At 55.2% G+C, this 16,804-nt stretch overlaps 5 protein-coding genes across 5 annotated transcripts; 2 read left to right on the top strand and 3 right to left on the bottom strand.

The window, feature by feature from the left end:
* Window positions 1-2,163: 2,163 nt before the first annotated feature.
* ACA1_073560 (uncharacterized protein) lies at window positions 2,164-2,589 on the top strand (the record flags this gene model as incomplete). Its single annotated transcript, XM_004353188.1, has 2 exons — window positions 2,164-2,253; window positions 2,428-2,589. 2 exons carry the CDS (start codon window positions 2,164-2,166, stop codon window positions 2,587-2,589), a joined length of 252 nt encoding a protein of 83 aa, XP_004353240.1.
* Window positions 2,590-3,068: 479 nt separating this feature from the next.
* Window positions 3,069-3,527, bottom strand: ACA1_073550 (uncharacterized protein; the record flags this gene model as incomplete). The annotated part of the gene is made up of 2 exons (XM_004353187.1): window positions 3,069-3,443; window positions 3,468-3,527. 2 exons carry the CDS (start codon window positions 3,525-3,527, stop codon window positions 3,069-3,071), a joined length of 435 nt encoding a protein of 144 aa, XP_004353239.1.
* Window positions 3,528-8,915: 5,388 nt separating this feature from the next.
* ACA1_073540 (uncharacterized protein) lies at window positions 8,916-9,852 on the bottom strand (the record flags this gene model as incomplete). The annotated part of the gene is given in 4 exon segments (XM_004353186.1): window positions 8,916-8,966; window positions 9,074-9,220; window positions 9,443-9,625; window positions 9,643-9,852. The coding sequence occupies 4 exon segments, from the start codon at window positions 9,850-9,852 to the stop codon at window positions 8,916-8,918; spliced, it is 591 nt and encodes a 196-aa protein (XP_004353238.1).
* Window positions 9,853-11,313: 1,461 nt separating this feature from the next.
* Window positions 11,314-12,649, top strand: ACA1_073530 (uncharacterized protein; the record flags this gene model as incomplete). Its single annotated transcript, XM_004353185.1, has 6 exons — window positions 11,314-11,562; window positions 11,632-11,808; window positions 11,910-12,023; window positions 12,093-12,188; window positions 12,253-12,337; window positions 12,408-12,649. 6 exons carry the CDS (start codon window positions 11,314-11,316, stop codon window positions 12,647-12,649), a joined length of 963 nt encoding a protein of 320 aa, XP_004353237.1.
* A 1,239-nt stretch (window positions 12,650-13,888) lies between these two features.
* ACA1_073520 (uncharacterized protein) lies at window positions 13,889-16,600 on the bottom strand (the record flags this gene model as incomplete). The annotated part of the gene is made up of 13 exons (XM_004353184.1): window positions 13,889-14,026; window positions 14,110-14,159; window positions 14,257-14,326; window positions 14,409-14,572; window positions 14,691-14,811; window positions 14,898-15,116; window positions 15,256-15,385; window positions 15,503-15,609; window positions 15,725-15,787; window positions 15,880-16,000; window positions 16,160-16,246; window positions 16,387-16,489; window positions 16,579-16,600. The coding sequence occupies 13 exons, from the start codon at window positions 16,598-16,600 to the stop codon at window positions 13,889-13,891; spliced, it is 1,395 nt and encodes a 464-aa protein (XP_004353236.1).
* Between the last annotated feature and the right edge of the window lie 204 nt (window positions 16,601-16,804).

Below are 16,804 nucleotides of genomic sequence, written 5' to 3'. Positions count from 1 at the left end.
GTCATCGAGTGCGCTGGACTTCCACAAGAAGAGGGAGGAATCGCCATTCCTCTTCGCCACCCGCGGTATCAACAAAACCATGATAGGTACGCTACTACTGCTCCCCTCAAACACTCGCGCGTAGGTTCGTCCTCAAGGACTCCACCCTCTACACCACCACCCAGGTATGTACTACCAACATGTTCGAGCGAGAGAAAAGAGAGAGATATCTTTATCCACTCACAATGCTTTCTCTTCACCCCAGGGGCAGCCGTTGGCGCGTGCCCACTGCAGCACCGCCGGGTGGCCACCTCATGCTGCTGAGAGCCCACTGCCAGCACGGCCAGCAAGCCCTAGTGTGCCCCCAGTTCACAAAAGTTGCGGGCGGTGGAGAGGTGGTGGCATGGGTGGTGGTGCGAAGAAGGTATCGAAAGGCGTTGTCCCAGTGGCGGCACACAAGGCAAGCCACCGCAGAATTTGCTAGCACCCCAACTCTATGGAGTTAATTGAGTTAGTTGCTTTCATGCAGAGTATCATTGGCTCACAAGGCGAGGACATCACACCATATTTCTCCCATTAAGTAGCTGACATAACAATACAGCTTTAAAGAAATGGGGTAAAAATATAAAATATAAAATATATACCCAGTGAAATGCACCAAGTCATGTTAACCACAGGACCAATGTTTGTGTGTGATGGGGCCAATCACCATAAGGCACATAATGCAGGTATTGGTGGAGATGGATGGCCATCATGTACGTGGTGGTGTGGATGGCATTGTAGAGGAGGTCAACACTACCATGGAAGTGATTGGTGTGATGAACAAAGAATGCATTGACATGCTCTATGTGGGCATGATAATGTGAGATGATGATATTGACCATCCACTTGTCATTCATCAGCAGCTGATCCTTGTAAAAGGGGATGAGGAAGTTGGGTATGGAACCATAGTGCCCATCTGCACAAAGAGGAGGAAGAAGACACACAACAGTGCACATGTGTATGAGATCAGAGGCACCCAGGGAGTGAAGGACAGTAGAGCAGCAAGGAAGGAGGGAAGAGCAAGGAAGGAGGGAAGAGCCAGCATACCACCAAGCCACAACTCCCAGGGAAAATGAGGGTGAGCCTCAGCCTTGCACTCCCAAAGTGACATCATAGCCTGGCAGATGTGGGCTGATGCACAAGATGATGTGGAGTTGGACCTTGTACACCGTGGTGCCATACTTGCCAGAGTAGAGCACATGCAGCTTTCTCTCCTTGGACTTCCTAACATGAGTGGGGAACGTGCAACCATAATTAATATAAAAAATTGACCTGTTAGGCACTAGAGGAGGGGACCAGCAGGTGAAGCACACCACATAGGCCAATAAATCTCAACATTTAGGAGAGCCCAATCTCCCTAGCTCAACAATGTTGAGCTCTAGCACACAATGACACAAGGTAGCATGACCACAAGGTCTGCAGCAAGCAGACATGCCCTATTCAGGTTGCCCACAGTACAAAGCTGCCACTGCCACCATGCCTGCCTCATTCTCCCATAGTGATACACTGCAGTTCACCACAAGCCACACAGCTAACCTCCCCCCCCCAGCCAAGACAGACCTCGTCCATGACAGTGTTGGTGGTGCAGACATCACAAAAGATACCTCAATGGTGATGTGGCGCTCAACCATGTGACCTTGTGACATGGCCCCCATGGGTGTGTCATCTGGCACCAGGGTTAATTGTGGCATGAGCACTCACAAACATGCAGCCATCTATGCCAGCACCTGCACCCACCAAGGTTACACCTGGCCTCTCTTCAGCTCAACTCCATCATCTCCTCACCAACACCTTCATTGCAACACATTCAGCAGCAAGCTTCAACTGGGTCCTGGAGCAGGAGATCAATGGGGAGATTTTCCAGCAGCTCACTGTGGAGCTGCTCCAGGAGCATGTGCCATCCCTTGGGTTGTGATTGAAGCTCATTGCCCTCAAGTTGACCTACATTGCCCTTCACTCACTGTCCCAGCCACAGGCAGCATCATACACACCACTACATTCATCTCAGCTCCAGCAAGTGGCATGGGTACCTTTTCCCACCCTTCTCCCTTGTTTCAAGACCTGTTGTGCTACTCTGGCTGTAACTTGTGCACTTGTGTGCTTATCATGGCCTACTTTTGGTCAATGCAGGAGTTGGTGCCTATGTGGCAGACTGGGGCTCCTCCCATGATCAGGGAGTTGAACCAAAGGATCAAGGCACAGAAGAAGCATGCACAAGAGAAGGCAGACAAGGTGCAGCAGAAGCAGCAGTGCATTGCTGCAACTCCCTGCAAGCTCAGCATCACTACTGGGGGCTACCAATGGTGGTGCAAGTTGTATGTTGTTTATGTCCTCTACACACCTTAAGCAACTCTCCCTGTTTCCCATCACCCCCAGCCACTCCATCCACCATCTCCTTGAGCACAGGTCGTTGCTGGAGTCAACTTCCAGCATTGCAGTCTCATGAGCAGTGCTGCCTATCCTACTGGGCCCCTCATGTATGCCAACAATGACTGCACTGATGAGAGTGGTGACTTTGCCCACAACAACAACAACAAAAACCAGTTCTCAATGCCAGCCAACTTCTAGCCCAGAGAGCAGGCATGTGTGCACCTCACTCCTTCCCCTTGAGTGAGCAACCCTCCTTGTGTATCCAATTATTTTTTCTGGCAAAAAACAAGAAAAGTCTGGAATGTCAAGCATCTAACTCCTTGAACTCCATCAAACACACTAGGTCATCTAGATCCAGGGCAACACAGTCATTTTTTTCAGTCACCCAATTTTCACCCAAGTTAAAGGTCCCTCCTTCCCAACTTCATGTCACATTATGATAGCATGAAAGTGTTCTTTGCAACAAAAGCAACAAAGTCCATCAACTCATAGTGAGAGGAAAATCAGGCACCACATCATCTTTCAAGAAAATCAGAGTTGCAACTTATGAGCTGCTGTTGATTGCTTGGAAGCAATTCTTCTGCACCTCAGTCATCATTTCCACTCAAATTCAATTTATTGAGGTTTTGTCTCCTCATGCATTTGGTACACAAGCAGTAGTGGCGGGCATGTGAGGCTCAGTACGTGAACCAGCTCCAAGGCTCTGTTCCATTGATGAAGAAGATGAGTTTGGTGCCATCCTGCTGGCTCTTGATCACCATCTCATGGTCCTCATTATCTGTGTCATTGAGTGAAAGGTCATAGACTCCCGCCGCGCTTGACAGCCTGTCCCGCAGAAACTGCTCAGCCTCAATCATTCGCTGCCTCAAAGTGCCGTTAGCGTCGCCCTGGACGTGGAGCTCGCCCAGGCCACGCTCGGTCCACGTCACGCCGGAGAAGGCGATGGTCCTGCCGCCTCCACCCAGGGTGAAGCTTCCCTGGCCCGAGTTGATGGTCGACTGTACGGTCATGCCGCCGGTCTTGTTCAGGGTGAGGCCTATGCTGGCGAGGACCTGCGGGGGGAAGGGACCAGCCACCGGATCAGGCTTGACCTGCCCGAATACCCACTGGCCTTTTGCCACGAGACCTGCGTTCATTGTGTTGTGTAGTTGTGTGTTTCCCAGCCTCTCTTGTTGTGCCATTTCTCGACCTAACGCCTGGCCAATGGCGACAGCGTCTACAATATTCCAGCCCCGACATTGAGCCAATAGCCTGGTTACCCAATTTGTAAGGCTATTGGCCAGATATCGGGGCACGGAATATTGGGAGAGTAGCCACAGCGCCGTAACACCACAGCACCGACAACATGGAGGACCTGACGGTGGAGCTGGTGGACCATATACTGGGTCATGTTGACCACCTCAGCTTGCCGTGCTGCCGTTTTGTGTGCCGCCTATGGAACGACCTACTTCCCTCCCGGAACCCCGCGCCCACACGCCTGTTACCGTCACAAAGCGCGGCCACGATCTTTAGTTCGCTTGTTGCGGCAGAAGGACGACTTGCTGTGCTTCAGTGGGCGCGCGCCAATGGATGCCCCTGGGACCAGGACACATGTGAGTTCGCTGCAAGGGGTGGCCACCTGGAGGTGCTCCAGTGGGCACGCTCCAATGGCTGCCCGTGGACGAGCAAGACCTCAGCTGCTGCCGCTAGGGGTGGCCACCTGGAGGTGCTCAGGTGGGCACATGCCAACGGCTGTCCCTTGTGCAGATGGACCTGCACATGTGCGGCACAGGGCGGCCGTTTGGACGTACTGCAGTGGGCGCGTGCCAATGGATGCCCCTGGGACCAGGACACGTGCGAGAAGGCAGCAGAAGGTGGCCATCTCGAGGTGTTGCAGTGGGCACGGGCGAATGGTTGTCCCTGGGACAAGCGCACCTGCACCATGGCAGCATTTGGAGGCCACTTAGAGATGCTCCAGTGGGCTCGTGCAAATGGGTGTCCCTGGGACAAGGACACTTGCTCCTATGCTGCATCGGGAGGCCATCTGCCAGTACTGCAGTGGGCACGCGCCCGTTGGTGCCCCTGGAGCAAGGGCACATGCTCCGGCGCGGCAGGTGGCGGCCATCTCGAGATTCTACAGTGGGCGCGGGCTAGAGGCTGCCCCTGGAACGAAAGGACCTGTCACGCTGCCGCATGGGGAGGACATCTTGAGGTGCTGCAGTGGGCGCGTGCCAACGGATGTCCCTGGGACCACATGACATGCTCCAGAGCAGCAGAGAGAGGCCACCTAGAGGTGCTCCAGTGGGCGCGCGCCAATGGATGCCCCTGGGACGAGAGTACATGCACTGTTGCTGCAAAGCATGGCCATCTTGAAGTGCTGCAGTGGGCGCGTGCTAACGGCGCCCCTTGGAATGCACATTTGTGTCTTGAGGCAGCCAGGCGTGATGGCTATAAGGAGGTGGTAAATTGGATTCAACAGCAACTGGACAAATAGATAAGCCTTCTTCCCAATATCCCAAAGAAAACCTTTCCAAATGGTGCACCGCGCCTCGGTGGATGGAAATAGGGTTTCACTTGATTGAATTTCCAGGGCCGGGAAACCATCTACGTTTGCAGAGAGGTCACGGAGGCGAGAGAGCGCCACTCTGGCCAAATGGGAGAGGTCGAGGTTGTGATACTTGGTTTTCGCGGAGGTAGCCCTGTGGTGGTAGAGCATCCAGTACAGATGCATGGGCTTCCAGTTTCCACTATCAATGGGCACCACCGTGCTTGGCAAGGGCCTCAATGAGCTCATAGAAGTACTCATGGTACGAGATGCCCTTTTTGTTGATGAGATGCTTGTAAATGATCCACGAATTAATGATGGCAAGGAAGAAGATGGACAGAAATTGAGCACGTGTGTGCTTGGCTGTTCAATGCAAAAAGCAGTAGTGGAGGTGGAAGGCATTGGCCTGGTCGATGAAGCCAAAAGTGGCAATAACCCAGATGGCAAGCATGCCCCACTGAGATGAGGTCCATGCCATCAAGCCCTTTCGTCACCTAAGATGGCAAAGTGTGTGTCTTGAAGGGATAGTTGCCTTTGCAGCTGACACGCACGCGGGTGCAACAGTAGCGAGCGCATCGGCGACACCACCACCACCACCAGCAGCGAGCAATGTCGGCGGCGGTGCAAACGCGAGGCGAGACGTGCGCTGCATGTGCCACGCGAAGACGGAAGCGGCGAGGCGAAACAGGGTGCGCCGGTGTTGCTGCTGTGCCCCGACATTGCTCGCTGTTGCCGTCACGGTCGACGCTCGACGCCGCACCAAGTATTCTGGCTTCGGCGAGACGGCGTGAGCGCCCGCATGAGAGCGGCTTCTGGCGTGCCCAGCCGAGGATAACATCGGCGATGGATTCGGCTCCACGCTCGGGTCGTCATTCGGGCAGGCGGACAGCCGAGCAGCAGCAAGGACGGCGGCTGCGAGGGCTGGCAGAGAGGCCGGGTGGTGCTTGCGCTTGTTGTGGTTCATTTGAAAGTGAGCGCGCGACAATACGCAAAGGCCAAGGCAGAGCCTGTTGGGTTGTGGCGACGCAGCATGACGCGCGCGGGGAAGATGGCAGCACAAGACGGAGCAGCGGCGTCGGGGCCGACCGCGGTGTCGGTGACTGCTTCTGCTTCTGACGTCGACGTCGCGGCTGGTGCGCGGGCCGACCCAACAACCCAAACCGATGCGCACCGACGGCTTTCGCCCAGTCGCCAGCCGCCGCGCTCCAGCGAGGCCGACAGCAAACGCCAGCCACCAGCAAGAGCACAGCCCGCTCACGGCCCCACGATGTGCTGCCGTCGTCAACGTGGTCCACAGGCTGTCGCTGCCATTCGTGTGTGCCAAATCAAGCGCGCACCTTGCGTGTAGTACGCCTTTGCGCTTGTAGTGGTCGTCGTCACCACGCTCCCCATGGCCGTCGAGCCCTAGGGCAACCCTAACAGCACATAACAGCACATACTCTCCCCCTCCAACATCACACTCAACACTCTCTTCTACTGCAAAGAAAGACAAACACACCATCAGCATCCTCTCATCATTGCCTTTGATGGCCATCCTTTACCTCTCCCCATCCTACCCTGGATTACACCACAACCAAGAACTGGCCCAGTGCATCTGAGTCAAGCAGAAGATCGAGGAAGTCAAGAACTTCCATGTCTGCCAAGAGCAGCTGCGTGTGCTGTGTGGGATGGATGACAAGCAGCTTCTTCTCTTTCACCAGCAAGTGTATACAATCGTGAGTATGTCCACGCGCCAAGAGAGGCGTTGGCCGCCCGCTCTGCCAACATGCAGCACACTGCCCCCACCAACACGCGCTAACGCCAGCATGCAGCACCAGCACGAGTCACGCCCATGTGCGCCAACGCCAGCACCATGAAGCGCCAACGCCAGCACAGGCGATGGCGCACGCATGATGCATGCGACGATGTGGGGTGGCATGGGGTTGCTGGCTTTGCGACCGCGGCCGTAGGTTGGAGGCACGCGGGGAGGCACCCGGCCGAGTGCGCCGCATAGAGTGTGACGCGCCGCGCTGGTGGCAGTCCAAAATCTGTTTGCGTCAACTTTGTGAGCCAACAGAAACGTTTGACTTGGTTCGCCATCCATCCAACACAAGCTTGGCCCTACACAAAGTGGGTCCAACATAAACTCGATGCAAGCCCCACTCGACTCGACTTGTTGTCGGCTCGCCCTCGCGACACCACCTCGACAACGCAACGCCGCGCCAAGCGTGCTGACCTCGCCGCAGCGGTGCAAGCGCGCGCGTCAGGTACACTGACATCACCGCAGCGGCGTACGCGCGTCAAGCATGCCGAGTCAAGTACGCTGTGTCGCATGCCGCCGCTTGCGCAATCACAAACTCGGCTCGATGCAAAGTCGATCAGCCTGGCCAACTTGTTTGACCGACACAGAACCGACTCACCGACGCAAACCTGGGGCAAGCCAGACTCAGCTTGTCGTCGTCTCGGCTGCTCGTCCTCGCGACACAAACTCGGTGACACCAACCCGACGGAGAGCGCCAAGCATGCTGAGGTCTCCGCGGCGGAGTAAGCGCGCGCTTCACGTACCCCGCGCAGAGGATGCGACGAGGATGCTGCGCCAAGTATGCTGCATCAATGCCGCCAGTACGCCGCGCCAAGTATGCCGGTACCCCGTGCGAAGTATGTTGTCCCGAGTGCAGGCGCCTAATACCCGCGTAGAGACGATGCGATGCCGCGCAGAGTCTGTCGTGCCGAGCATGCCGACCTCGCCGCGGCGTACGCGCACGTCGAGTAGACTGCGCCGAGTACACTGCGCCGAGTTTGTGTCGGGCCAAGGTTTGCGTGTCGGATGACGAGTCGAGCCGAGTTTGCGACTCGGTCCACCACGTCGGCGACTTGAACCAAGTTGACATTGGCTCCACCTGCCATCGCATCCGTCCCCCCCCCACGACTCGCGCGCGCTGTCCACCCATACCGCCGCGGCCCTACTCGACTCGCGCGAGCGCAGCCCCCTGATACCGGCGCGGCATGCTCGGCGAGCTTGGCGTGAGTGCGCTTGCCCCTCCGCGACATCGTCGTCTCAGAGTCGGCGTCACCACGCGGTCCAGCCTCCAACCCGACGACGAGTCGAGTCGAGTCGAGCCGAGCAGAGTTGGGCTTGCACCAACTTTGTGTCAGACCAAGGACGCCACAGACACCAGGCCCACGCCCGTGCGCTACAGCCATTGCCATCGCCTGCACCGCGCTATACTCTTGCCGGCAGCACGCGAGACGCTAGCTCGGGGGCGCAGCGTTGGCACCACAAATTCTGGGCCAGCGCGCCACGCCAACACGAGAGGCGCCAACACTACGCAGTTCTTGGACAGCACATAAGCACTCTATACGACAGCTCGCGACACGCCCACACGCGAGACCCCAACACACCAGACGCCAGCGCTCGGCACGCCAGCACGACGCAACTCTTGGGTTACGTCAGCATTCTTCGCCAGCACGTGAGACGCCAGCGCGCGAGGTGCCATACTCAACAATTGGACAGCGCGCCAGCACGCGAGACGCTAGCGCGCAAGACGCGAGCAGCACTACGTAGTAGTTAACTCTAGGCCGGCATTCGCCAGCGCGCGAGATGCCAGCATGCCAGACGCCTGCAGCACTACGCAAATCTTGGCCAGCGCGCCAACCCGGATGTGTGCTAGAGGTCGGCGCGCGGACTACATCGTCGGTCTTGGCAGCCGTACCAGACGTCGGGTCGGCTGGGCTGGGGGAGGGCGAGCTCAGGCTATGGGGCGCGTGTGTGTGAGACTCTGCGTGGATGCAACCGCGCCAGCGGCCAGTTGGCGTCGTGGTCGTCTGCGGCGCCCTCGCCACAACAGCGCCTGCGCCGTATCGTCATGTCGCCCTCGTCGTAGTCGTCGTCATCGGTGGACCCGCACAACATCGGCAGCGGTCTGATGCGTCCATCGTCTTTGCCGACGCGTGCCAGTAGCGAACCGATGCCGACGTCTTTTGTCCGCGCCCTCGTCGCGCTCAAATCAGCAACACAACGTCAAGGTCGTAGTCGCGAGAGGGATGTCAGTGAGAGGAGGGGATGGAACTCCTGCAACACACTCTTAACACCTTGTGTGTAGCTGTTGAACTGAAGTGGCTGGCCATGGGTGTTGATCCAGAGGGTGAGTAGCAGTTGATGGAGGAGCTGAGTGGCACCTTGTCAGTCTTGAAGCAGGTCAACTTCTCAGTGGGTATCATTGCCTCAATGGTGTTGACAGTGCTCAACCACTTGAGGCAGTTCACACTGACAATCTCCTGCCAGTAGCCACTGTTGAAGACCTCCATCAGCACCTGGATGTAGCACTGCAGCTGAAATGCAAGCCACCACCTTGTAGCCTGCACAGCTTTGGGCACCTGGCACACAAGAGAAGAGAAAGAGAAAGTAAAATTAGGGTTTAGTTTGTGAACTAGTGATTTCCTCACAAAAACACACAATGCAACTGTTGGCCAATAGTTCTATAACTAAACCCTGACTTGCAAAACAGAACAATTGCTTTGGTTCAATTGCTTTGGTTGTTTGTGTACCTTCACTGCCAGGGATGTGGTGTCCTGTGGGGATTTCTGGAAGGGAGCAGAGCAGTGCTCCACATGGTCCAGGAGCCAGAGGATGAAGGTGGGCTGCTTGTTGGTGTGGAGGGCATTGCCAGCTGCCACCAGCTCATTGTTGTTCATGGCCTTGGTCATGGACTGGTTGTACTTTTGCTTGCCCTGTTTGGAGAAGGCACAAAGGCTTGTGAGGCAGTGTGAGGCATCCCAGATGATGCAGGGGTGATTGACTCACTGTCCAGCCACTTGAGCAGGCTGATCAGGTGGAGTGCCTTGTTCCTCTTTGTTGAGCCAGCCACCCACTTGTTAATCCAGGTGATCCAGCCATGGACATGAGGATAGCTCCAGAGGAAGGTGATGTTGAGCTTGCCCACCAGCAGTGCTTCCATGTCCAGGACAAACTGGAAGAAGTTGCCAACAGAGCTCCACCAGTCTTGGGCAGTCTGAATGACATGCTGTGTGGCAATCTGACCCACATCAGTTGCACCACTGCTGTGCTTTCTCTTCTGTTGTTGTTGTTGTTGTTGTTGTTTGATTAGAATGGTAGTTTGATCAACAAACCCTTAGGATGTATAGATGCATTGAAGACAGTAATTCTCATTGGGAAGGGTGTACATGGTGCAGGTGTTGTTGGTGGTCATGTTCTTTTTCATGGGCACAAGGAAAAATTGGCCACCAACAGCTCTGGTCCATTAATATGGTGTTCAGTGAAATAAGCTTTTGGGGAAATGTCATCCCAATTGATGGAAACACAGTTTTCAAAACTGAGTTTTTAGTATAATTTCAGAAGCTCAGTTCATGTGGCATTACTTTAGTTGTGTAGTGGAATTGATTGTTGGCCAGATAATCTGTCATATCTGAGTTGTTCAGTTCAAAGAGTTTAGTTAACTGGGTAATGGTTCCCTGATCCTGTGTCTCTGACTGACTGGAAACCAACACTTACTTTTGTAATTCCTTTTTGGTCTAAACAAGGCAAGATTTTATTTATACAACTGTCTGTAATCAAGATGGTCCTTTAGTTACAAAACCCAAACTACTGATACCAAAATGACCTTTCTTTACCCCACAACATTGATATTCAAATTGACCTCACCATGTTTGACCAGTTCTGTGAAATAATGAATGCCTGCTGCAAGTCCCCCAAGGAGTGGTTTGAAGTGGAGCACCACTCCCCTGCCAAGCAAGAGTGCCTGTGTGTCCCTGCCTGGTCTCTCATGTGGACAAAACTGGTCCCCCCAAACCCCAGTTTTGAAATTTCAAGGAAGTGCCACAATTGGAATCAGGCTCCATTTTTAAGGGTACTGTACTACTTCAGGGCATGAAACTGGAAGTTGGCTCCCTTAAAGTTGCTGTGTACTGCTACATTTTGTTGACTAACAGAGAATGGTCCAACAAGAAAATTCCAGTCCAGAGTTGGACAAAATGGAAACCAATTTTTTTCCACAATTCTGTGGTGCTTAAATTCCCTCTCAGCAAGCTGTTCAAGCAGGATTGTGCACTGAGGAGGCAGCCTCATATTGCACAAGGTTGGCACATCCTCAGGCAGCTGAGAACATGTGGAGTGATGCCCACTGATGATGGCTCCCACTCACACCACCTAAATCAAATAAATTTCACTTTTCAAAGTGTAAGACACTTGGGTAAGAAGGAAATTACCACCAGTCCAACCTGTTGTCCCACATGGGCCAATCAGGTGGTGGCAGCAATTTGCTGACAAATCACACCATCAGAAAGGAATTGGACGGGGAGAGTTCCAAACCACGCAGGTTTGACGGAGATACCAACTTTTCGCACTGCTTTTCGGGAAAGCGCTTGTCTAGGGCTGGCTCTTCGACGTTGAGCACAACACAATGAAGCTGACTAGATTGCACTCTCTTTTGATCTTCCTTTTGCTGGGCTTCCTGTTAGGCTGCTCCTGTGCGAACGTTGTTCGCCAGGAGGGAAACTTCTTGACGGGCTTGCTCAGAAGCGGCGTCTATGGCGAGTTCGCAAGCAGCCCAAATGATAGCATCTTATTCCAACAACTAGCAGCCTCAAACATCACGACCTGGCCTCCACAGAGGAAGCTGCTCTCAGTCGGTAGATATGGCAGCTCAACGGTATCCTATAACTCCAATACCAAGCTTGTGTGTGCAGTTATCTTACCTCTTCCTCTCCTGCGTACACAGGCCCTGTTCTGGGGAGGAGACACTCTCGCCCTCCGCCAACCTGCTCTGATCACGCTGTTACACGAAGAAGACCAGGTGAAAGGGATCTATGTGAATGTGACCTTGGCCAAGGACGAATGTGGCTTGTGGCAACTCGCGGCCAACAAGTTAGACTCCAAGCTCTACGCCTTCACGCAGGTTCAAGATGTTCCGGAGTTCCGCTTGTATGAGGTTGATGCGCATCTACCAGCCGTTCCTCTCATCACCCAGAAAGTTAACACTTGGTGGTGGTTTCTCAGGTGCATCCAGCGACAGGAGGCTTAAAACTGCTGGCCACCTACAAGCATGACCTTCCTGCCTCTGGCTGCTGGGGCATCAACGGCCGTGTGGCCATCAATCCGTACACACAGGAGGTCAGTGCCACCCATCTTCCCCTGCCTCGACACAAAGCCTGATGGGTGAGTTCCATGCCGTCTCAACAGATGCTTCTCATGGCAAGTGCTAACAGCAATCTGTGGGAGACCTGGCGAATCTCTCTTCGTGCCCCTGGCACACCTTTCTATAATCAAAAGATCGAGGTACGACAAGAGAGTGGACCATGCTCACTTCCCATCGGTCCTAATCATCTGTGCTCGTGTACAGCAAAGCATGATTGCTCCTGTGCTTTCCCGTGATCTGAAAACCATTTACACCGTTGGGCAAGTGAACTCGACACTGGTCTTCCAAGGTAGAACCCCCTTCAAGCTTAGCTGTGGAGGTTTCGAGGGTGGGCTAACGTGGCCTACTCCTTGCCACAGCGATCGATGCCACCAAGGGAGTGGTGATCCAACGCAAGCACATCCCAGTCTTTTGGACTGTACAGAGGAACGTGGCTGCGCTCGACGAGGAGAGTGGCATCTACGTGGTTAGCGCCAAGTTCGGTGGCCCTCCCCACCTGCTGTTCTTCGACGTCAATACGATGGATCTTCAGGCCTCTCCCTTCGGTAGTTACAGAAGCTATGATTATGTGTGGGACCTGTTGTTCGTCCCTGTGAACTGATAACTGAATCTGATGTACCTCGTGCGCCAACATTTCAAATCTTTTGGAGTTCACCTTGGGCATGACGAGGGTCCTGAGGAAAGGGGTTGAGTGTGGTCGATCATGGTAGTGTTAAAAACCTCTTTGTAGGGAGTAGGTTGTCTGCGGAGCACCCAAGAGCCGGAACTAAGAAGCATTCATCCTACTCCAGTGCATGTTCAAGCTGCTTGGCATGAGAGCCGAACTGATGGGTCTGGCTTGGGTGGTTCCTGTCCGTGGTTCCTCATATCAGAAGATCCTCGTGGAACATGCCCTAAGATTATCGCGTGCGTAAACACAGGACTATGAGCGTCACTAGTGAATTCCCTGGGTGCTGAGTACCTCTCGAACTCGTTACAATCATTCCTTTTGATCGCCATCATTCAATTGGTGGGGCTAGGGCACGTCGAGGGGCCTCTGGGCGCGCGGATCAAAAACCCCTTGTGGGACATGGACGACCGCCTGCCGCCCGCGTTCGTCAACGCCGTGGGCAACTAAACCAACGCCGACATGCGCAACCTGTGTGTTGGCGACGGCGCCGTCCTGCCAGTGTTCATGCAGCGCCTGCTTGGCGCCGGCCGTGGTGCGCATCACTCTGCCCAATGGAGACACGTCCGTCTCGCGCTGGAGCGGCACGCGCCAAGGCAGCCTGCGGTCCACCGACTTGTTCTCGCCAATCTCTCTTTGCGTGGCGGCAGCACACTACGGCTCGCCGGGCCAGCACCTTGGCGGGAGGTGGTCGAGGGTGGTGGTCTCGCGTCGGCGTTGCCGCGGTGGGTATGTTCGGGTGGAACTGCGACGACGCCGGCGCGGCGTGCGCGTGGTGCTGGTGATGCGACCGGGGAAATGAAACCCAAAGATCGATTTCGCGTTTGTGGTCCGTCGCGAGACGTCGCCGTCTTTGTCGTCGCAGTGGTCGAGTGCGATGGTGAGGAGGAGTGCCGCGTCGTCGTCGTCGTCGCCGCCGTGGTGGTGTGTCGCCAGCAGGAGCCATTGGAGCGCTCTGCTCCGGTTGTTGGTCGATCGGCCACCGCCCGCGTTATCCACGCGACGACGTCATCGGACGGTCACCCGAAAACCAACACCATAATGGGAAAAAACGATCCATCGACGACGTAATGGAAAAAAAGATACATCGAAGAGTCATTATGAGGGAAAGATCATTTATGTTGTTTTCCACCACACATTGCCCTCACCTGGGGGCTAACACAACAGCAGCTTTTAGGCAGTCAGGGAAGGGTAATAGTCCTCAATGCGTATACCAGCAAGGCTCAGCCAGGACCGCTGACCCAGGATGCCAATGAGCGAGGGAATGAGGCGCCCAGGTGTGCTGCCCCAGATGGCGCCCAATGTGTTGCGCTGTGCATGGATGGGCGGCCACAGAACAAGGTCAGCAAGGAACCCACGCCAAAAAAGCAGGACCAGAGCAGAGTCAGGCTTACCACCAACATGACCGCAGGGATCGCAGGGATTGGCGAGATGAACAGCATCACTGTTGGGCACACGCACACCACATTAGTGTGTGAGTGTGTGTGATCAGAAGAGAAGCTCCTTTCCAGAGAGAGAGAGAGGCTTGAAGTGCAACGAACCAGCAGGCAGCCCAATCTTGAAGGCATCACTCGCGCCGGTCTCCATCTTTTTGACAAAGTGAAGCGCGCCCTGTGTCACCTCCTCCTGGCCCATAACTTTCCGTCAGGATTCTCGAAACACTGGAAAACAAGTGGGGCACCTGCCCGCGTACCTTGGCTGATCCTTGGATTGCCTGGGCTACGGTGAAGCGGATGAGTGCGTTATCAGTCCATCCGGCCGCGAGCATACGCTCCACAAGCTCCTTGGCGTCATCCTGGTCCATCAACTGGTCAATCACCTGTCTCTGCTGTTCGGGGAAGCTGCCCAACATCACCCCTGGCACCCAGTTTCCCAACGTGTCGAACAAATGGGTGTTAGCGCACTAACCGGAGGAGGGGACGCAAAGGGTAAGAGCGAGAGAAGGCGGTGGAGAGGAGGAAAAAGGGGGTCGCACGGCTGAAGGCACGCATGAATAGTTCCTCCATGCGTGGCACGGTGTGATCGGTCGGGTCCTGACAGGGTCCGATGGTTTGCTTGTAGGTCTTCTTGGCCTCTTTGATTTGTTTGTGCATGGCCTACGCAGGGGCCACGTGTCAGGCGATGAGGGGAAAGATGTGCAAGCGCTTGGGAAATGGCGATGGTGGATTGATGATCGTGGTACCTCATCGATGTTCTTGTCCTTGTTGAAGGCCTTGCGAGTCACTCTCTCCACGATCTCGTACCAGTTGCAGCTGCGCGCAAACGGGTTGAGACTCTCCTTGAAGGCCAGATTGGAGCGCGCCTGGATGCCCGCCCTGTCCTTATCGATGATGAACCAGGCCTCCGCGTGAGAATCTCCAAAGAAGGGCTTGCGCAGGAGGTCGAGGTCCAGCGTCCTGGCCTTGGATTGTTTTGGCGCAATGTCATCAATAAGGGCGGAAAAAGAGTGTGAGAGGTGGTGCGCAAAGAGAACGAAGAATGGAACACCCAGAAGAATAGGAGGGGACGTAGAGAGAAAAAGAAAGTGTCAGGACTGTTACCCAGATGGCGCGGCGCTTGGGGTGCATGGAGGCCAGGAGTAGGAATGGTCGGATCATGCCCTGCTCATAGGCCATCTGCTTGAACTCGCTATCGCGCGCCAGCTCCTTGATCGCCCGGCTGTTGTCGAACCTGCTCGCCACCCAACGCCGCACGAAGAAGCCAAGTGGGGTGAGCACACGTTTGGCTTAAAAAAATGGGGGGTGGTGGTGGGTGGTGGAGCTAGCTAAAAGTCCTCCCACTACGTACGTAAGTGGGGTTTGGCCTTCGAGCAGGGGCCACTCTGCGAGGACCGAGGCCACATGAGCCTTTTGTGCGGGCGACAGCTTCGAGGTGTCCCACAGCGCGTCCTCCGGCTGAATACCACCCGTAAACACAGCATAAGTATGAAGCAGGTAGGCCACCCACCGGCATGCATCAGCGACAACAGCGTGGCGAGGTGGGAGGAGAGACAGAGAGGGAACAGATTACCTCAAACTTGCTTTCGTCCTTTAGGCCCTCCATAAAGGCCAGAACGGCGAACACCTTCACCTTCTGAGGAATGTAAGGGATACGATACACAACTTAGAAGAGAGCAGAAATCGATATCAGCGGCGGAGAGAGGAGGAGAGCTCTCGAGAAGGTACCTTGACCAGGGCACCGCACGAGATTGTGATGGCCGCGCGAGCGGGCAGATTGTCGCCCTCCTCGGCCACGACGAAGTTGAGCTTGGCCTTGAATCCGGCCTTCTTCACCTCGACGGAACTACTGCCCACATGGGCGTCACTACACACCACCACCACATTCACATTGTGCGCGTTCGTTAGTATCAAGGTGGTGCGCGACCATTTTTGGGGTGCGTCCTGGTTGGCCCAAATATTTATAAATGAAGAAAGGGGTGGGAATGGGGAGGAAACGTTCACGCACTTGGCACCGAAGAGCTGCACGTCGGCGGTGATGCTGCACGGCCCCTTGCCTGCTCGCACGTCGTCACTCCACACGACCAGCTTCCAGCTAATAAGGTGCGAAGCCACAAAAGCAGGAGAAGAAGGAAGAAGGCGGTGAGGTGCCACATTAGCGCAAACACGAGCCATGGGCGAGGGAAGAATAGTGCACACTTAGAGATGATGAGATTGGCTGTTTTGGGAAAGTACCGGCCGGTCTTGAGGTGGTGCGCGTGGTGTTGGGCCTTGCCCTTCTTCACGCCCACGCCGCGCTCTCCCTTGGCGTCGGTCAACGCCCACACCGCCTGCCAAGCTGCGTGCACACGCCCCCATTCCCAATACTACGTGTGAGCGCCACGGTGGCTGCAGCACGGCCATGGGGTGTATGGAGGGGGGGGGTACCTGATTTGCGTTTCTCCTCCATGGCTGCTGCTGCTGCTGCTGCGACTTGCTGGGCGTGTTGGTGGTGGTCTTGTGGTTGGTGGTCAACCAAGGCTGCAGTACTACTTCTGCTTCTTCTGGCCAGGTACCTGTCGCCCCAAACCAATCATTGGGCAGAATAAACCGAATTAACCGACCCTTTTTTCCTTGGCCCCACCATCTTCAGCGAAGGCCCGCCCGAGAGAAA

This window comes from Acanthamoeba castellanii (assembly GCF_000313135.1).
Source record: "Acanthamoeba castellanii str. Neff unplaced genomic scaffold scf7180000084603, whole genome shotgun sequence".
In the NCBI taxonomy this organism is placed as follows: Eukaryota; Discosea; order Longamoebia; family Acanthamoebidae; genus Acanthamoeba; species Acanthamoeba castellanii.
The sequence above is the reverse complement of the archived record's forward strand: the minus strand, read 5'-3'. Positions and strand labels throughout refer to the sequence as shown.